Genomic DNA, 19,756 nt, shown 5'->3' on the forward strand with positions numbered 1-19,756 from the left:
TAATAGCTATATATTTGCTGTGATGTTTATTAAACAAAATACATATAGCAAATAAAAATCCTAACTTGATAGATATTTTTACACAGGTCTTTGTTAGGGAAAAGTGATAGAGTAACTTAAAGGCAAATTCTTTATTATTATTATTATTATTATTATTATTTACTTGTTTATTTTTTCTTTTTTTAAATTTAACATTTATTTATTTTTGAGAGACAGAGAGAGAAAGAGCATGAGCAAGGGAGGGGCAGAGAGCGAGGGAGACACAGAGGCTGAAGCAGGCTCCAGGCTCTGAGCTGTCAGCACAGAGCCTGATGCAGGACTTGAACCCACGAACTGGGAGATCATGACCTAAGCCAAAGTCGGATGCTCAACCGACTGAGCCACCCAGGCATCCCATTTTTTTATTAATTTTTAAATGCTTATTTTTTAGAGAGAGAGCGAGCGAGTGCATGGGAGGGGCAAAGAGCGAGAGGGACAGAGTACCTGAAGCAGGCTCTGAGCAGTCAGCGCACAGCCTGACGCAGGGCTGGCATTCACAGTGAGATCATGATCTGAGCCAAAGTCAGACGCTTAACCAACTGAGCCACGCAGTTGCCCCTTAAAGACAAATTCTAAATGAGGTAAAGGCACAGATGACCTGTGGATATGGGAAGAAAACTGGTCCTTGAATCAATGAAGTTAGGATAAGTCTTTAGGATAAATGGACTCCTTAAATTGTAAGCAAAACGTGGTGAATATGTAATTTTGTTCCTCTTTTCCAGGTCTACGGGATTTGTATTTGTATTTATTTATTTATTTATTATTTTAATGTTTATTTATTTTTGAGAGGGGGGAGAGGCAGAGAGAGAGGGAGACAGAGAATCCGAAGCAGGCTCCAGGCTCTGAGCTGTCAGCACAGAGCCTGACGCGGGGCTCAAGCTCACGGACCATGAGATCATGACCTGAGCTGAAGTTGGCCACTTAACCTGCTGGGCCTCCCAGACGCCCCAAGGTTTAGGGGACCTTTAAAGGGCTTTTAAGAAGGTTAAGAGCTGCTGACTTTAAGGGTTTGGGCCAATTAAAAAGTGAGGGTCTAATGTAACTCCTCATAGAAGATCTCAAATAATTCCACATGCATGCAGACTGGCTGCTGAATCTCATGTACTTAAGTATCTCTTCTTTTCTCACTGCCATCAAGACACGGGGCTGCCTGTCTGCAGAGAGAGATGGGGTTAAACCACCAAGTGCTGGCCAATGACTGACAGAGCTTTAGCGCCCAATGACTGAGTGCCTTAGGCATTTGAGGCAGGAGGCTTTTGCGTTATCGCACAGCTGCTGGTGTTCAGGAGAGGAAAGCTGGTAGGAAATGAGGTAGAGAATTCCAGTCGTGTTTGAAGGAGCTACTTAAGGAATTCCTAGCTGACTCTGCCAAGTAGTCAGTAACGCTCCAGGAATGGAGGGTAGTGAACTGTCAGGTGACTTTCTTGAGCACAGAGTCTTATTTAAGATGCCAAACCAGACTCTAAATTCCCATTCAGATCAATATAATGGTTGATAACTCTTAACCTTCTTTTATGCAAAAAGCCTTTCTCTTTATATACATTCTGTAAAGGGAAGTATCAACAGTAAAATGCCTGTGTGGTTCACTTTGGATAATAATAATAACAACAATAATAATAATAATAATAAACCCAGCCTCCTATACGAGGGTGCCATGTTAGAATTCACAAGCGATAGACAGGCGTGTCTTCATTTTTGGAAGGCACTGGTCACTTCCCTCTGGTGGAGGGCCCGCGGTACTCTGTAAGACTGAAGTCAGTCAAATGGATTCAGAGAGGGAGCTCTATTCCTTTTCCTAGAAGGACAAACCTCTCTTGAATCTACAGGACACGGAAGACAAAGACACTCTGGGGACCCGGAAAGAGTTTAGGGGTGGGGACTGGGTGAACTTCTAGTCAGGTTTCACAAAGGAGTTAATGTATTATTAAAGCTAATGGGCCCCTACAAGGAAAGTTAATGGATATTAAGTTTGCTTAAATGAATTACATATTAACAAAGTCACAAGATATCTACTATCTGCCAATTTAGATAATATCTGATCATTTCTGTTTTCCCATTATAGGGACATTACACCACAATAGTTTTAGTGATATGAAAATTATAAGCATGATGCCCATAATGAAGCTACATAATGAAGGAGATGAGATGAATTAACAAGAAAAACCTGCATTATGTAATGTTAAATTGAGCCCAACTCACAGAGCAGGAAAAGGTTGAGAATGAGATCGGTGTCTTAGGAGCAACTTTTTATACCTTTTCCCGGCCCCTGTTTGGCTCGGGCAATTCAAACATGTGATGGAGACCGTAGTGGGCTGAACTGTGGCCCCCAAAAGATAGGCCCAGGTCCTAACCCCGGAGCCTGCGAATGCGACCTTACTTGGAAAAAGAGGTCTTTGCGGATGTAATCAAGTTCAGGATCGTGAGATGGGACCATTCTGGATTAGCAGGGTGGGCACTAACTCCCACAGCAAGTGTCCTTACAAGAGACATGCAGAGAAGAGAAGGCTGTGTCGAGGCAATGCAAGAGACTGGAAAGAGGCAGCCACAGATCAGGGAATATTGGGGCCCCCAGAAACCAGAAAAGACAAGGAAGCCTTTTCTCCTGGAGCCTTTTGAGGGAGTGTGGCCCTGTCAACCGTTCGATTTTAGATACCTGCCCTCTAGAACCATGAGAAAATAGATGTGTTGTTCTAAGCCACCAAGTTTGCGGTAATTTATTAGAGTGGCTCTAGCAAACGAACGGATGGATTCACAGGTGGTAATGCTTTGCGTCTATCAGACCACCCCCCCCCCCCCCCGTCACTCCGTTTCCAACCAAACTCTTAACAGCATTTCCACGATGTACATTCACATATCACCTGCAAGTTTTTCACAGGCCTCTCAGTTACAGAAGCTCCCTGATAAAAAAAAAAAAAAAGTGAGAAGTTGGCCACTTGGTCGCAACTTTGCTGCAAGGATGGTTTTGTGCAGAAAACATTTTGGCAAGCGGAAGAGTACAGAGGGAAAACAAGGGGAGCATCCGGAGTTCATCGGGCACGGTGAGGAGACAACCCCACTCACCACGATCTAGCTGCTATTGACGAAGCTACTGAGATGGTGGCACTGATCTCAAAGAGTTCCACTTTTAAACTCATTGCTACACTTTAAGCTGAAAATGGAAGAGAATGTGCAATGTAAAACGACATGCTGATGCAGAATGGGAATAAAAGCCCCTCTATAAAAAAAAAAAAAAAAAAAAAAAGAAAGAAAATTCAGTACTTCTGATGGGGCCAAGAAAGTGGGAGGGATCACCTTAGGCTGTAAAGTTCACAAAGGAATGATTACAGTCAATATTCACAAAAGGCAATTAATTAAGTCATGTGGTAGAACAGATTGGGATCATCTTAAAGTTTTGCATTTGGGTTAAACGCAGTATTTTGAAAATCCTCATTGGCACTCGATAATATGGCAGCGTTTCAGGAAAATAATCCTTTGATTATTTTACTACTAAGACAACAAGATATAAACTCTACACTATATAAAACATATGTATTCAATAAATGGCTTCTGAAATGTTTCCAGGCAACTGCTCCTCTGCGTTCTCGGTATAAAATACTCGGGTACCGCTGCGGTTTGAACCTGTGTGTCCCGCCCTCCCCAAACCCGGCTGTCGAAGTCGCAATGCCCGCTGTTGAGGCTCTGAGGAGGCGGGGCCTTTGGGACGCGCGTGCGCGCTCAGGTCCTGAGGGTGGAGCCTCACGCACGGGATCAGTGTCCTCGGACCTTGGAAAGCAGCCCCCAGCTAGGGCTCTAGCCGCTTCCGCCCCACGAGGACGCAGCGAGAAGGCGGTGGCTGAGAGCCAGGAAAAGGGCTTTCTCCTGAACAGAACCATGCTGGCTGGCCTTCATCTTGGACTTTCAGGCCTCCAGGGCTGTGAGAGAGAAATCACCGCTGCTTATAAGGCACGCCTTCTCTGGTGCCTGGTTAAGGCAGCCCCGAGCGCACTGGCAGGTACTCACACTGTACTTCCAGGTACCGCTGCGTCTGCAAGTTTCCGGTCACGGCAGGGTGCTCTACCTGGCAGATCACTGGGACCCCATCATCCTCCTTGTGAACCTTCAGCATCAGCTGGCTCGTCACAGTGTACATGTCTGACCACTCCTCCACCTCCGATTTGCCTGGGGGACACAGGATACACCGAGACCTCAGTCGAGTGAATTTCTATCACCCCGATTTTATATATTCCCCACTGCTCGCCTGCCCCACCATCGCCATTTTAACAAAGGGGATGGAAGTCACCTGGGGCAGGGTAAGCTGTGGGTAGATCACGGATAAAATGATAACTTCCTACTTTTCAACCTTGCAGGATAGTAGGTAAGATGTATTGCAACCCCACATAATACATACTATTTTAATTTAACTGTATCACATATGCGTCTTCTAGCTTAAAACCTCCCACCAAAAGGCAGCTGAAAGTTGAACCACCGTGCCATCTGACTGCTGACGGCGTTTTGGAGGAGGAAAAGAGAAGCGCTTTTCACCCCTACAACCATCTGAACTTGAAACGTCTAGTAGGCTGTCGTGCGGTTTAAAAATTCCAGGACATCATCCAAATCTCCTAAGTAATTCAATCAGGAATAGAGATATAAACAAGCCCCTCTGCCCACCCCATCAGCAACAATTAGGAGGGAAAGTAACTAAATGGATTTACATAATTGAAATTGTAATTGAAATGTTTCAACTCTGAGACTTTTGGAAGACCACAGAAAATGTAGTGGCGGTGGGTAGAGCAAAGTCAGATACAGGCTTCGGGCCAGATGGGAGACATGTCCAAGAACACCCAGAAAAGGAGGGAGGAGGCTTCCGGATGGGATGAATAGGCCAACGTGGCCCCTTTCCTGAACTCAGCACTCCCCGGGACATAGCGCACCATTAACTTTCTTTTAATGTTTTGTATTTATTGGTACACATTTAATGGCTCAATTCACTTAGAAAAGCAGAGGGGAAATGAGAAACTCCTTCCTTCCAAAACCCTACCTAGGAAATAGGAGATTAAAACAGAGCAAGCTTTTTGAAACTTAAGCCGTTATATATAGATTTATCTCTTTCTAGATATAGATTTTTATATCCCCTTTCTAAAAGGGCTTATTCTTTTCTTCCTGGCACTCCTGATTTATTTAACAAGCACATACAGAGCACTTACCTTGTCCCAGATACCAGCTACAAGCTTTACAAACATTCACTCATTTCATCTTCCTAAGAATCCCATAAAATCTGTAATATTAATATCCCCATTTTAGCAGAAACTGCGGCACACAGCTAGCATTTCTGTCCAATGACCAGAGGAGGTTAGCCCCCGGAGACTACTTGGAAAGGGATAAGAATGCCGACATGTACCTACAACTCAGGATGACTGACACTTAAGGGTCAAATAGGGGACGGGCTGTGGCCACGGCGATGACGAAGGTGGCAGATGTTTGCAGGATCTGCCTGTGCTGCTGTCACAAACTGGGAACTTGGCAAAAGAACGGGCTGGTGAAACGGGCAACTGAAGCACAGGTGCCATGAGAGAAGGGGGGCCTGCAGATTCACAGTGAAGATAAAATTCTTAGTCCACTTGGCAGAGCCGTCCCTGCAGGAAAGCACATGGTCCGTGAGCGGACAGTGCGGTGAGGCATGTTAGAATGACCTGGAGTTCAGCATGAAGGCTGTTAGACTTTTTTTTTTTTTAATGTGTAACATGAGAAATTGGGGTTCTGACCCACCCTGGGTCACAGGGTAAATGAGAACCTGAGTTCAGTGACCCCTCTAACACCTCTTCCCGGTCTAAAGAGTTCTGGTGTATAAGTCTAGTTCTTTCTGAGCGTTGGAGTAAATATCCAGGAACACGTATCACCACAAACCCTCAAACCACGTAAGGAGGATATGCATTAGATTCAATAAAGTGCCCTTAGGCTTTGGCTTCAGATGCATTTAGCAATTGATTATAAACCACACTTATATGGATATTTCTGTTTTAGGGGCATGTTTTGCATTTATCTTGCATTTCCACAAAGGTAGATGCCCTTGCAGGAATCAGGTGCCCACCAACAGGGGCAGCCCGCGCCTCACCTTTTAGCTCCTTGTTCCCTTTGAACCACCTGATAGTCGTGGCTGGTTTGCTGGCCATGGCGGTGCAGTTGACTTCGATCTCCTCGCCTTCCACGGCGGTGTCTTTCTGGATATCGATCATCAGATTGCGTGGTGGGACTACAAATTAAACATGTGCGCTTTTTAAACACAGAATCCATTTCTGCACATGGCCTTCTTTTCATTAGAAACTAGCACCACTGCTAACAAAAAGAGGAGACAAATAACGGACGTTCCTGATGGGAATTTAAAACAAACCACTACCAGAGGGGAAAAAAGAAGTACAAAGCCATTATCAAACAAGGTGAATCATATCATGCACGAGTTGTGAGTTTAGAATTTCTCTCCTAAAGTCACCTTATAAAAAATGCCCATTCTCCCATTCCCCTAACTTTTCAATGACCAAGCTGTAACAATGTAGGTATCAGATGAGCTGTCAATCGGTTATTAGAAAATTGAACAGGAAGTAGATACAAACGTAAGATGAGTAAACTCTATTGAAATTATCATCCTTATCTGGAAGGATGTGAAAGGACTGCTTCTCCTTGAACTGAACCCTTGGATTTCAATCTTCATATAAAAGATTCCAAAGACAACCAGCTTTGGAATCAAAGACCTGGAGTCCCTTAAAACAATCACTCACCATAAATATACGTAGAAAAGTTGTGCCTCGGACCCAGTTGCATTCAGTTAAAAATATTCATAGAGCACCAGAATGCAATCATGACCTCCAATGGATGGCATGGTAAAAAACCAGTGGCTATGAAGAGGCAGTAATATAGGAAATGCCAGTTAATTTGCATTTTCCCACGTCATTTTCCCACGTTCTGAAATCTCATGCTCCAGATTTTAGACAGCAGAGGTGAACAAGACTATTAAGTGCTTACAAGTCAACTTTATACATGAGAATTAAAGCCACTCTTTTTAAAACACACTAGAGCATATGGAATAAGATGGTCAGGATAAAATATTTTAGGGCTACAATGCTGAATATCAAGTCCAGAGTATGTAAGATGATGGGGATGGTGAAGAAACTACGTTATCTTGTTTGGAGCTGAGTTGGCAGTGAAACTTTGCATAAGGTGCGACCTTACCTCAAGACTGAGCTTCTTGAAATAAAAATCAGTAAGAATACTGAATTCAGGAGAGTGAATCTAAGACTATGTGCCCTGACCACCATGAATAAGCAAAGACAGTTCTGAGACTTATGATTAATAAGTTTCTCAACTCAGAAGAGAAACAAGAAATTAAATATGTATAAACATGCCATCCCGATGATCAAGTTGAATAATAAATCTCTGATACCGCTTCCATAAATTATGGGATTAAACCACGTATTTGGGATTTCCAACTGTTCCAGCCCAATGTAAAATTCTGTGTACGGGAAGACTTTTACACTGAACTGAAGCCCTTAAAATTCCTACCGAGAACGACAGAAAAGGAAACAGACATGTTGCGTATGTTTCTCAGCAAGACAGTGTGTAGGGGGTGTGTGTGGAGGGGTAACTATTAGAGCAAAACCAGGCCTCTTCTTTGTTCCCCGTGTAAAAGGAAAAGAACACATTTGCTCAACTGGATGTGTCGCCCAAGTGATATGGCCCAAGTGGGTAGTTAAACGTGGCCAAAAACTACCCTTGCTTACGCTAATAGATAAATACATAAATAAATACGTAAATACATAAATAAATAAATAATAAGCAGAAAGAGAGAGAGTCTAACATCCAATTTGGAATTGCACATCTGCCAGCATTTTAAGAGACACAGAAAAGCAGTTACAAAAGTAAATGGGACGACTTCAGCTAGCTATTTCCTTAACAGAGATATTCTTGCCAGATGACAATCAGGACAGTTAATGGATTTTCATCACGCACCTAGATGGTTGATAGAGAATACACAGAGACTGGATGTTTAGGACCAACAAATACTATCCAATTCTAAGTGCAGTATCATAGGGATATTGAAACAAAATGCTATTGTTAGAGCAAATGTCAGAGGAGAAGGCTGCCCAAGCCTAGAGAAAATAAGATCTCGGTGAGCTAGGAGGAACAAAGGTAAGAGGCGCTAAGATAAAACGCCAAAGAGTAAAAGACGCGGGAAAGTCCCCCTACAGATGGAGGAATCAAAGTCGAATGAGAATTCTTGTCAAGGTTCAGACAAAACTAAAAGTGATTTCTGATGTTGCCATACGCGATGATTCCCAATGAGAAACTAACTGAAGAGATATTCCTCAGTTTAAGGAAATTCAAACTGAGTAGCGGAGACTCAAGGAAAGCGGTTCTCTTCGGCCACGACAAAGAGGGCGGATAGATAGCGTTCTCTTTCCTAGAAGTTACTACAGAATGGAGTCAGCTGCATTCCAGCTTGTGTGCACAACTTTGTGGAGGAAACCCTTAAGGCTCGCTCTGTGGTAACCTGGGGATCTTGATGGGAAGAGACCCAGGAGTAGTTAAAAAGGCTGCGGCACGTACTGCTGTCAAGTCTCAATGACACCCAGCCTCCAACACAGGCTTTGTCGGGTATTTGCTTTCTGTGTGTTCCTGAGTATCTTTCCTCCACACTCTCCTTGTTCATGCTGAGCCTGAAGACAGCTTTAGCTCCGCTCATCACAGGCTTCTCCTAACCGTCACTAGGTGTTCTTCAGCGGTATTCTCTCTGCAAGATGGAGACGGTCATGGAGACGATGGCGTGCTCTTTCCACATTACCAGTAATGTCTGCTGGTTCAAAAGAAGGAGCTGGAAAAGGGCAGGTATAAATGAGGCCAGAGGAATACTTACCAATGCCTCTTAGATTTTCTTTGGAGGTTGAGAGTCTGACCAGCAGCAAAGAGACCCTCATCTGGATTACTAGTGTTTGACATGGTCCCTGCTAACTCTTCCTCTTCCGCAGCAGATATACCGTGAAGTTCCCTAACCCTTCAGGGTGATGCAGCGCTGTCTCCTAGGGTTATCTTCCTGAAGAGCTGACGTCACCTAACTTTGTGGCTAAGGTACACATATGGAAAATTTCCCAAGTCTGGGAAAACAGGACCAGTGCAGAAGAATAAAGGACTCGTTTAGTGTGGAGAAGAGCATCCTGAGAGAGTGGAGTGATTTTTTTTTTCCAAGTCCACAATGTTCTTAAGATTGTGGCCAGGATTTCTGACTTTACGAATATGAGAAGAAGAAAACAGTCAAGTACAGTGGGAGTCGTGTGGTTTACAAACATAAAATCAAATATGATCATATGAGTCCTAATGGTTTATTGATATCAGTAATAGAGGTGACTTCTCTCTGATTTTTTTTTTCAAAAGCAAGAAAGCTTTGGAAAATATAAATGAGGCAATTTAAGGGTTTCTGAAAAAATGGTGCAGGGCAAGAAAAACTTAAAGTTTATTTTGGTCTGTTAATTGTCCCCCGTTCTCCCTTTAACTCCATAACGTCTACTCTAATACAAAAGTGGTTAGTAAAGTATAAAAATCCATTTATACAAAAAATGAATTAAAACTGCTACTAACCAGAGAATACACTTATACATGCTCCGCTAAACAGACACATTTAGTAAAAACTGCCTGCAGCCATTAATGAAAATAACCAAAGATGTATGTAAGGAGGTGCATACAGATGAAAACCTGAATGAAAATCACAGAAGGGAAATACTAGAAAATAGCAAAGAAATGTCAAGGTTCTTCTTAGCTAACCTCAAATCTATAAGAGTGCTCATTATAAACATCAACGCCTACAACATTAAAAAAAAAAATCCGCAATATCAAGATGAGTCACACGTTAATTACAACAAAAGAGGAGTCTTAAAGCTGATCAGTATGTGAAATCTCACTCCCAAACCCTTTTAAATAATTAGGTTCTTCTGTTCCTGGAATCTTAAGAGTGAACACTAATCTTAAAAGGACAGGACTGTAATAATATTAGCTACTATTATCAGTAACTATATTTATCTTAAAGCGGTGTATTCTATTTCTCGGGCCACTGTTTCCCTGAATACTGGTATAAAGAGAGTCCTGTACTACGAAAGGAACCAACTCACACAAGTGTAAGAAGTGAGTGGATATCCTACAAGGCACCCAAATGCATGCAGAGTATCATTGGAGGGTTTTCAGTTTTTACACGGATAACATAAATATGCATCATAGTAACCAACAAAGAACCACCTCTGAGCTCTTAGAATTATGCTGAAGGTTTTCCTGAATGCTTCCAACAACTAATAGGCACATGCACTAAAAGCAGTGTCTTCCACTCAACGAGAAGGTAGACAGCCGTGTGAGTACCTATATGGAGTCCTTTTCAGAGAAGCATGGATAGAAACAAAGACGCTAATAGATCACTCTTCATTCATTCGAATATCTGAAAATTCTAAACCTTAGAAAAAAGGTTTGAATAGATGAGTACCAGTGAAAATTGTCAGATTTTGGAATATGAAAGACTCAAACACTGATGACAACAATTTCACTCCGTCAAAGAATCCTACAGTCAATTCAATGGTAAGAATATTAAATGAACACATAATATCTGCAGCGAGAGCATCAACTAGTGTTACTTTCAAGTATGTTTAAGTTAATGCTTCCACACAATATAAGCAGGAGCCTATTACCTCTAGAATAATCAGACCTCCAGAAGGATTATAGGCATAAATGCCTCTCAAAAGTCTAGTGCCGTTGTGCTGACTCCGAACCACTGGGCATATTCAGTCAAACGGGCCCGATCCAGTGGGTCTGAGAACAAATGTACCAGATACTGGAAACTGACAGGCAGTCACTGCTTGCCTGTGGCCAGCTATGCTCCTGAAAACAAAAGATGTGCACCTTTGGGGAAAAATCTTGAAACGGCAGCATTTGGGATTTTATTAAGAACAACCTAGGCCAGAAGGCACAAAGGATGTGAGCCAGAACAGTGGGGTCTGTTTCAAGGTCTGTGATTCTAGATTCTTACCCGTGTGCTTTGTGAGTGGGGCAAGATGGCTAGTCTCTGTTATTATCATTTCTCTCTGTGAGATAGTCGTGTTTAAAGGTATACGTAGAAAAATATCCTGAAAACTCAAAATGCTGCAAGTTCATTCCCTTCTGTTGCTGTTACTCTTGTGGAAAGGCCAGAAACGATGACGGGTCGATGGGCGGATGGTCAGTTTGGAGTCTGTGCAGCCAATGACTTACTCCAAAAAGCCAACAGTGTTTTCAAATACTTCTGAACAATGAGGTGGACAGAACACTTCAAGTGCATGTATGTGATTTCGCACAATACGAAAACAGTCATCCTTCCATGCTTATTTCTACAGGTCTCATACGGGTTAAGGCTAGAATTAAAGACAGACATGTACCTCTGAAAGCCGTTAAAGCCATCCACCGTTAAACACAGACCACGTTAGAAACTGCATGACCTGACATGAAACGTGACTTCCTGAAATCAGTGTTCCTCTTACCGAGAACATGTATGTAAGTGCTAGGAACATGTTTTAGTTTAATGGATAAAAAAAAAAAAATGTATTTTCCCGTCTACAGCTGTGTTTAAACAAAGTAACGGGGCAGCAGCTCCACGCGTAAATCCATAAATACATATATGTTCACACACACCAAGCAAAAACGTCCTTCATGTTTATCTTTCCTTCTAATCTTCATATCATTACACCGAAAACCTGCACTCTGCCGCCTCAAATAGACTTTGATTCATGATCTTTCTGAAGGTGTAAATCAGAGATCTTGCCTCATGTTAGAGCGAACGTCCTTGAAAACTCAGTTTCAAAAATCCACATCAGCTGGTATTATGCCCTGGTATACAGCTTTGTCTAAAAAAGGTGACTAACTCAGGCCATCTTCAACACAGGGATATCTGCTGACTGTATCAAAATATAAATAGGGAAACGTAGCTACTGGGAATTTCCAGAAAGTCACAATCTGGTGATCATAACTGAAGACATTCAACTCACTAGAGGTGTTCTTAGCAGCCTGTCAACAGTCCTTGCTTATTATCAGCCTTCTCTCCCTAGAAACTCTTAATTCTTTTATGTCCAACGGTTGCAATTTGTGGCAAAGTGTGTGTTCATGGGGTATGATTTTTACAGCATAATCTAGAGCATAAGCAATACACAAGGCAGTGAGGAAAGCCAAAGATAAGGAGATCAACAATACTAAATGAGATGTAAGTCAGAAGAAAGAATCATTAAGCGGGTTTTATAACCGCGCTCTGCCACGGGGTAGAGATGTGGTAGCCCATCTCCTCCTTCCCTGAACAGAAGAAAAAAAAAAAATCCCGGTAGTTAGAAGCAACGACATTTCATGTGGTGAGTGACTCATCGGAGGGCTCTAAATTCTCTTGATCTTTGCTTCTGAAGCTTGAGGGTTCAAGCCCAAGAACACATGGAATCTATAAAGACCGCTGATTGCCATTCCTTAGAGTGTTTGGTAAAAGAGGCTGTTTTTTAAAGTCAGCAAGATGGGTGGTGATTCTTCCTAAAACAGGCTTGAACAGCAACAACATTAACCATTAACCTTTTCCTTGTTGCTGGAAGCCATCGGTAGTAAGGGCCACCCCACTCGGTTTCCCGGGACGCGCCCCACGCGTCTCTTACCCAGCACTGTGATTGTGGTGTAACTTTCCTGGGGGGGGTCAGTGTAGAGCTGGCAAAAGTATCTTCCTTCATCCGAAATCGAGACATTTGTCAGCGACACTTTCAGTTCACTGCTAGAAAAATTCAGCAACTGAAACCTGCTGTCCTTCAGAGCTGCGAGACAAAACACAGAGGCAGTGATTAGGAGGAAGCGGAGGGACCATCCATTTTCCTTACCTCGGGGAGGAGGAAGTCAGGTGACTGGAAAGGCCGCTACAGAGTAGAAAAATCGAGTAAGTCTTTGTGCACCTGTTGGGTACTTCTTCATGCTTCCTGAATTACTGTTTTGGGCTTCAACGATAACTGCACGTAGACAAATAACCTTGTCCGAAAGGAAAGTGACACACATGGGGCCTGCGGGTGTAAGAGCACGCGCAAACACACGGACGTGCGGGCACGCGCCCACACCCACGCACACGCACATGTGCTCCTTGCTGTCAGTTTTAGCACGTGCTCATAAATCGTATCAGATTTTCCATTGGAGTTCGGCAAAGTGAAAACAGAAGGAAGGGCAGGCTGTGAGGATCCTCTGGACGTCCAGGGACTAGGATGTACTCCCCTTGAAAAGGAGTGCTTCCAAATTATGAAACCCCCCAAAAATCATTATTAGTAATTTGAAAAACAACATGGAAGCAATTTAAAAACATCTGACAACAAAACAATCCCATTTGCATTTAACTTGGATGCATCTTTGTATCTGGTATGGTTGGAGGTGAAGCTTCCCGAAGCCCACGACCCAGGGCCTCCCAAAGCCTCAGGCCCCGCCTGCAGTTTTCCAGCTTCAGCTTCAGCTTCACAACAGCAAACAGAGGAGGATAAAGTAGGAAATCAGAGTCACCACAAAAGTAACGTTTGTGGGCTTTTCATTCATTTCAAACATTCACCTTTAAAGTCCTTCTACTAATTTTGGCAAAGGCTAGATTCATTTATAATGACCAAAGTTCACTTTAAGAATGACTAGCTCCTCTCCTTTGACCTTCCTTCACCCTCTTAGATGCTCCTTGGGTTTATCAACTCTTTCCACACTTCCTGAATGTTCTGGGGCGTTGGGGAGGAGGGGGACAAGTAGATGGGAAGGGACGTTCCTCTACATGTGCTTTGATGAGGTACCGATGTTCTCAAAGAGCAGCTTTTTGAAAGACCTGACCCTTGGTCTTGCTAAGCTCAGACATCCATCTGAACCATTTCTAGGATATACAATTGAGTTTCAATGATTAGCTTCTGTGATATCATATTCGGTAAGGTTCCAGCACATGGTAACCTCCATCTACCAGAGGCTATGGTGATAGGAGAGTTTGGTTTTGTCTCCATAGGCACAGATTGCCTTGGAAACTTCAATCTTCAAACCAAACAGATTGCCCTTCAGAATGCTATATTTTCTTTGCCTTACCCTATTTGAGTTGTTGTGTCCGGGACTCAATTGCAATTCACCTTGAATTACTACAATCAATTCCTATTGCAAAGTAAGACCGCTTTACTTTTAAAAGGGACCATTCAAGGTTTCTATTAAGTAGAAAGATTATGATTGCATGTCTCTTCTTCCCTCTGAAGAATTGACTAAACTTTAAGCATCTAACATTAAATTTAGAAAAGGAGGCCTTGGCAATCTCTTTATCAAGACAACATGTAGGAAAAAAAAAGTTGCCATCTAATACTATTGAGATGGAAACTTACGCCTGAAGTCCCTGAAATAAATGGTCTGCCTGTTGGGATTCAGCAGCTGGATCACAGAGTCGTCACTCTTATTGACTTGGCAGCTGATGGTCGCAACTTCTCCCTCGATCACTGTCACGTCTTTCGTAAACAAATTCTGTCCATCGCCTTAAAAAAAAAAAAAAAAAAAGGAGAAAAGAATTTCCATCGATTAAAATTTGGCTCATGGCTCAGTTAAAACGAGAAGCAAGAAGTGTGTTAGAAAATGGACTCCAGAAGCAACACTGGTGTGGCTCCCTCACTCATCCCAGAGAGATCCAGGGGCCAAATGCAACTAAGCCTGGAGTCAACGCGCTCTCAAAAGTGGGGATGCCAACGTTCCAGCTTCCGCTATGTTATACCAGTTAAGGAGTGTGTTGGAGAGGTACAGAAAGGTCAGAGAATTCACTTCTCTAAGAAGCTGCAGCTGTCACAAATGGAGTGGGGGAGAAACATATACTCAACCTCAGCTCACACGCCCTTGAGCTAAGCTCTTTGGTCGCCTCACAGAAAACTCAAGGGACCACTTAATAGAAGTAGGGGAGGAGGGCTCAGTAAATAACTTTCTCTTGTTAGTGGCTGTCGACATTCCCAAGGTGTAGGCAGGTCAGTTGTTTACTGAGTGGGAGTGAGGACCTACCCAGCTAGGACTCTCTGGAATCTCCATCAAATCCTGGGAGAGCTTAGAGTTCAGTCTGTTACTCTGCTCTCGGAAACTAACACCTTGCAGACTCACCGAAAGCCCCAGGCAGTCCCAAACCATGCCCCTTCTGCAGCTTGCCCATCTAGCCACTCAGAACATCTCTTTCAGAACACATCAAAAAGTTAAGGGTTACAGATCCACTGACACGGGCTTCTCTCCAGATCTGCTCTAGTTTGTTGCTTCTAAGATTAGTGACAGTGGCCAGCGTGCCTCATGAATGTCCCACAGGATCCACAGCACAGGTAGGAGGAGAGCAGAATTCAATTCAATAGCAAAAGATGAAGCAACTGTTGAATGTCCAATTCTGCACCTGGAATAGCAGACGATATAGAAATACAGGACCCCGTCCCAGCCTTTCAGAGGCTGCAATGTCGGCGGGGGGGGGGGGGGGGGGGGGGGGGGGGGGGGGGGGGGGGGGGGCAATGGATACCTAATCTTCACTTACGGAACAAAAAATGCAGAATGGGCAATGGGTATGTACAAAGGTCGGTCGGGAAGATTGCTTTTTGGCTGGATGATCTCAAGTAAGTTATTTCAAGTCCCCGAGCCAGTGTCTCATCTGCAAAATGGGGACAGTAATTCAAAGCCCTCTCCCAGAGCCGCTGGAAGGATTGAGGAAGGTAGTAAATATAAAGCGTTTAGCACTGTGTCTAGCTTCTTATAAAGCTGAATAAATGAGAGCTGCCCTCCTCATCACCATCATTTCTGTAGTTGTCAAATCCAAACATTTATTAGGCGACTCCACGTGCTGGGGGTAGTGTGCGTGCAAGAACGAAGGCTCACACTCCCTCCTCTCAAGCTCTCGAGGTAATTACGGATCAGGGTGGTTTATTCACTCCTCCCGCCAAAATACAAAACAAAACAAAACAACAACCCCAAAACAACGTTGTCACATTTAGAGACAAAGGTCAAAATAAATCCTATTGCAAAAGAGAGAGAGAGAGGGCGCGAGAGCGCGCATAAGTAGCGATGCGATCGTTGTACATGGAGGATATCCACCTGCTATCGTATTTCTGCTGAAGGATCCTTGTTTGCCAGGACACAGCGAGGAAGTGTGAGAAGGGTGTGAGATGGCATTAGGCCAAATCCACCTAGAAGCAGACCAGCCTCTGACAGAGGATTAGAAAGGAGAGGACTAGGGGTTAAGGACAAAATTATTAGAGCCGCAGATAAAACAAGAATTCTTGGTGCTCGAGGAGTAAACCGAATTAACCTAGGCGTGCGAACGCAGGCCCCCAGGGCTGGCAGTGAGCGGAGAGGGTAAATATTCCCTAGCTTGATCCAGCACTGAAAGCTTAGTGGGCTGAACAATGTTACAGAGTAACAACAAAAAGAAGACGTGATCAAAAAAACCAAAACCCAAACCACAAAGGAACGCTTATTTTTTTCCTCTGTGGATTACTGGGACAGACACGGAATTCAGAAGCCAGCTGGAGGGAGCGGTGTAGTCCCAGATTTGAGAAAAGAACAAGGAAAAGGGAATTCCTGCCTGATAATCAAGCAAGCTTTTCAAGGTGGCTTTGCTGGCCCTGGAAAGAGTATGTACAGAAAGGACAACATGCTAATTTCCTCGGGGTAACCCAATCCAGTAAGAAAATTAAGGAGACGTGAAACCGCACAATTCCAAAGCTGTGTCGGTCTTAAGTCATGGGAGTTGCCTTGAGGAGATTAGAATACCAAATGGGGTCCACTGGGGTCTACTGGGCCATGGGCAGAGATTTCCTCTACCTAAAGAAATCTATTGCTAACATAAATAAGAATCTTCACTTTACAGGAGGAACCTAAAGAAAGGCTAGCTGGTGATAGGCCTTAATCCCCTCAACATAAATCAAGGCCTTACACTTCCTCACCACTACCTTGTAGGTACTGGAATTTATTAAAGTCAGTGGCAGTTCCACTGGACCCTAATAAAACAGTTACTGTGGAACTAACTATACCATTTAATTTCAGTCTTTCCTCGGCATGCTAGTATATGCTTTCTGAATAGCGTCTACATCCACGTTAAGGCTCTCAAACATTTGCACAGGAGACGGGGACAAAGAGAAGTTGACCGTGATGTTGTGTGTTAAGCAATTAAGGTCATAAAACGGAATCAGAGGAGTTTTGTCTGTTAAAAAGTCTGAACGTTCTTTTTTTTTTCTTTTTAACTTTTATTTATCTATTTATTTGAGAAAGGGGAGGGGGGGCAGAGAGGGAGAGAGAGAATCCCAAGCAGGCTCCGCGAGGGGCGTGGGGCTCCAACTCACAAACCATGAAGACAGTGACCTGAGCCGAAATCAAGAGTCACTCGCTTAACCCACTGAGCCACCCAGGCTCCCCAAAAAGCCTGAACATTCTTAATTATTACTCAGAGTTAAGTAACGTAAGACAGATCCCTTTACTGTGTTGTCACTGAGTAAATCATTCAGGTAGAGTTTTTGCCCTTGTGTGTGCGGGCAGAGAATGTGCTCTGCAAATCCACGGTGGTACCATCATCATTACTGTGTTATTTTTTGTAACTGCTAAAGCCAACCTAAAATCCAATGTCTCCGAAAATGACGGATCCTAGCTATGTTAACATGGTCATAACACTAATGTTAAAAAAATTATAAGCGATAGTGAAATATTTTGCTCAAAGAGATCAAAGCGCCTTGGCTGACGGTGCCCAAGAACGTCACTGCAAAAATCACCAATAAATTGTACGGATCAGCTGGACAGCAGTTATATTAAATAGAACTCCATACTTTGAGGTGCCTTAAGATGGCCGCAACGGGGTAATAATGACCTATTTATTTGAGGCAAAGAAAGTGAATGGCAGTGATGAGAATATATGTATGTCAGTACTCTTAACTGCCTGAAGCCTTTATGTAAAAATAATTTCTGCTCACAGCCTCAGATATTTCTTCCAAACAGAAGGGTGCACTGTGACTTGATAAATTTCCCCTTGAAACAGATATCATGACAATTAGGTTGTTGCAAAACACAACTTGATCTGGAGTAGAAGGGTACACGCAGGCAACATAGGTGCCTTTCTTAAAATAATCCACTTAAAAAAAAAAAAACCTTGCTGATTTTCTAAAACTCAATTAGCAGATGTACTGTCAAGGCAGAAACAGCACATGTTCTGGGCAAAAGAAATCAAGTAAGTACAAAATACTGTCGCCATTAAATAAGGGTGTTAACAGCAAGGTAATTTATTTTAAGGGCGGAACAATGTCTGACATGTATAGACATTTTTGACTGCTAATTCGTGTACACGGGTGAGGTTTAGGAGACAGAATCAAAGTGGATTTTAATTTATACCAATAATAGTATTCCCTATAACTTCTCTATTTGCTACCCCACCCCCACCCCCAATTTCTAAAAACACAACACTGGCACTGGAGAAGCCTGTTCACTCATGAGCAAGTTTCCCGTAGTAAACTAGAAGTTGCTAGGACATTTATTTACAAGACAGACAAAGCACATTGTCTAAGAAAAGAAAAAAAATTTTTTTGATTAGTAAAGACCATTTCAGCAGGGTTGGTTAGGGCTGGAGGGAGGGTGGGGGTGCCGTTGGCTTATAAATCCCTTATTCAAGTGGCTTAACTCATGGATTCTTTCCTGAAACCTCATTTTGCTAGAAGCTCTATTTAAATGGTGTTACACCACACACTAGCATTGACTGGATTCTACTCCATCCACAATATGGCCACCTGAAGGGGGTGACGGAGCAAATCTCAAAGCCAGAAGCCCAGATGAGAAACGGGGAAGGGAGCACACGTCTACACAGTGCTAGGCACTGTGCTGGTTGCTCTGCACACGTTTCCCTCTCAAACTCCTGGAGTTCTCAATACCCCCACGTCAGAGACTAAGAACCTGAGACCCAGAAACATTCAAACAAGTCTCCTAGCGTAATTCAGCTCAGTGTCGGAGCTGGTGTTTGAACCCAGTTCCGTCAGCTTCTCTGGACCCATACGGTTTGTAGTTTTTAGCCAGCCAACATCGGGATCGGCTGCCAAGGTTCTACTGGCTCAGCCTTGGAAAATTTACTTGTTTTTAAAGAGGGTTATTTCCCTACGAGCAACTTCTGATATATTTTTTTTTATTTCCATAATTTACCCAGAACACAATTACACACTTCAAGATGAGAGAGAAACTGTCCTGAATGTAAAACACCTTGTTTACTACCGCTTCTCTCTTTTCAGCACTCAGCACACTTTGCCCCTGGAGAATGCCTTTATTACCGGTGCGTGGCGGGCATTGGCCAGCACCGAGAGCTCGCCCCCGCGGCCTGGCTGTTGATCAAGAAAGCACTTCATTTACACCGGGGGAGTCTCTCCAGTCAAGTCTATAATAAAAGGGCAAGTCATAGTTAGAACAGAATTTGGTTTATACTATGGCAACTATGTAAACTCTTACTGACACTGAGGAACGCCGAGCACTCTTAGGTGGGAAGATAGTTTGCCCAGAGAAAGAGCAAATAGAGTCCCCTGACCGACTCCTTCAGTAGCAAAATCGTATCAGGGAAACCTTTTTAATCCCCCCACCTCTGCTATATGTTAGACTGAACCTCACATTAAATCAGCACAGTCAGGTTGTCTATCAAAATAGGCAAAAGTCAAACCAAAAATACAGATTGTTTAAAAAAAAAAAAAAG

At 43.2% G+C, this 19,756-nt stretch overlaps 1 protein-coding gene across 5 annotated transcripts in view; it reads right to left on the bottom strand.

The window, feature by feature from the left end:
* Positions 1-19,756, bottom strand: part of CADM1 (cell adhesion molecule 1) — a 326,910-nt gene that overhangs the window by 49,940 nt on the left and 257,214 nt on the right. For all 5 annotated transcript variants that reach the window (XM_043579395.1, XM_043579398.1, XM_043579400.1 and 2 more), the window contains exons 2-5: positions 14,418-14,564; positions 12,705-12,857; positions 6,131-6,268; positions 4,039-4,197 (exon numbers count right to left, since the gene is read on the bottom strand). In XM_043579395.1, coding sequence (XP_043435330.1) covers positions 4,039-4,197; positions 6,131-6,268; positions 12,705-12,857; positions 14,418-14,564 — 597 coding nt within the window. The remainder of the gene's footprint in view (positions 1-4,038; positions 4,198-6,130; positions 6,269-12,704; positions 12,858-14,417; positions 14,565-19,756) is intronic.

Source organism: Prionailurus bengalensis, chromosome D1 (genome assembly GCF_016509475.1).
Source record: "Prionailurus bengalensis isolate Pbe53 chromosome D1, Fcat_Pben_1.1_paternal_pri, whole genome shotgun sequence".
In the NCBI taxonomy this organism is placed as follows: Eukaryota; Metazoa; Chordata; class Mammalia; order Carnivora; family Felidae; genus Prionailurus; species Prionailurus bengalensis.